The 1,433-nt window shown below is 57.6% G+C and overlaps 1 protein-coding gene across 1 annotated transcript in view; it reads left to right on the top strand.

Moving 5' to 3' along the window:
- Positions 1-1,433, top strand: part of ATP6AP1 (ATPase, H+ transporting, lysosomal accessory protein 1) — an 8,235-nt gene continuing 6,802 nt past the window's right edge. The window contains exons 1-2 of the mRNA XM_011955915.1: positions 1-215; positions 415-538. Coding sequence (XP_011811305.1) covers positions 58-215; positions 415-538 — 282 coding nt within the window. The 5' untranslated portion in view covers positions 1-57. The remainder of the gene's footprint in view (positions 216-414; positions 539-1,433) is intronic.

Genomic DNA, 1,433 nt, shown 5'->3' with positions numbered 1-1,433 from the left:
GCAACGGTCACCTGATCCGCGGCTGTCGAGGCAGCTGAAGCAGTGGAGGCTGAGGCTATGATGGCGGCCACGGCGACGGCTCCAGTGCGGATGGGGCAGCGGTGCGCCCAGGCGCTCTGGCGGCTGCCGTGGCTGCCGGTGTTTTTGTCGTTGGCGGCGGCGGCGGCGGCAGCGGCGGAGCAGCAGGTCCCGCTGGTGCTGTGGTCCAGTGACCGGTGAGCGGGCCGGGGTGGGATGCGCTGTGGCGGCTGAGGCGCCCTCGCCCGACTCCGACTCCGGCGCTGTCCTAGGCAAGGGGTGGTGAGGCCCAGAGGTGGACTGTTCTTTGCTCGGGGGTCGCAGCGAATCTGCCGGCGACAGAGCTCCAGTCCACATGCGCCCCCGTCTGACAGCACCTCTTCTGTCCCCTGCCAGGGACTTGTGGGCTCCTGCGGACACTCATGAAGGCCACATCACCAGCGACTTGCAACTCTCTGCCTACTTAGATCCCGCCCTGGAGCTGGGTCCCCGGAATGTGCTGCTGTTCCTGCAGGACAAGGTGCGCCTGCCCCAGCCCACTCTCCCCCCGGTCATCGGGAGGCAGCCAGGAACCCCTCCCCCCATGACACTGACGCCCATTGCCCGAGGGAAGCTTCAGTGACCTTGTCCCAACTGTAGGGAGGTGTGGGTCCTCTCATGGGAAGGCCTGTAGTAAACGCTTCAGTGGGCATGGCGACAGCCTCGGAAATGGCACCAACTTGATTGGAAGAAGCGACGGGTCAGAGGCCAGGTACCTACTGATTACCAAGCACTTTGGATATATCTGACTTACTCCAATATGGTGGCTGGGGATTATCGTCCCTGTTCGTTTATAGATGAGAAGACTGAGGCTGGAGGTTAACTGACTTGCCCAAGCTCATACAGCTAATGGGTGGCACAGTTGTAATTCTAGCTGTGATGATCATAATAATGATAATTGGAAAATGATCACCTGTTTAGTGCTTTGTAGGCACTTGCTATACTGATGTCATTATCTCGGTTTCACTGCCAAGAAAAGTAAGGTTTGTCGAGATACAATATTTCACTACAGTTGATAGACACCATTTTGGTTCCAGCCTGAGTCTGTCAATCCTCCCTCCCACTTGGAGCTCATAACCTGCATGCTGTTTTCCCTCCCATCCAGGATCTTTGCCCCCAAAGCAGGCGTGCAGACCATGAGATGATTCTAAGATAACAAGTGTCTGCTAGGCCCTCCCTTGTTGGTGACCTGTATACCTCATTGCCCTTGTAGTCTCCCTTCGTTGCTGTGTGGGCAGATGGTGGCCCGAAGTCTTTTCAGGAGGTGGTAAATAATATAGTCAGGCCGGGCGCGGTGGCTCAAGCCTGTAATCCCAGCACTTTGGGAGGCCGAGACAGGCAGATCCACGAGGTCAGGAGATTGAGACCATCCTGGC

The sequence above is a fragment of the Colobus angolensis genome, unplaced genomic scaffold (genome assembly GCF_000951035.1).
Source record: "Colobus angolensis palliatus isolate OR3802 unplaced genomic scaffold, Cang.pa_1.0 Scaffold402, whole genome shotgun sequence".
NCBI classification, from domain to species: Eukaryota; Metazoa; Chordata; class Mammalia; order Primates; family Cercopithecidae; genus Colobus; species Colobus angolensis.
This window is presented reverse-complemented; position numbering and strand designations above follow the sequence as displayed.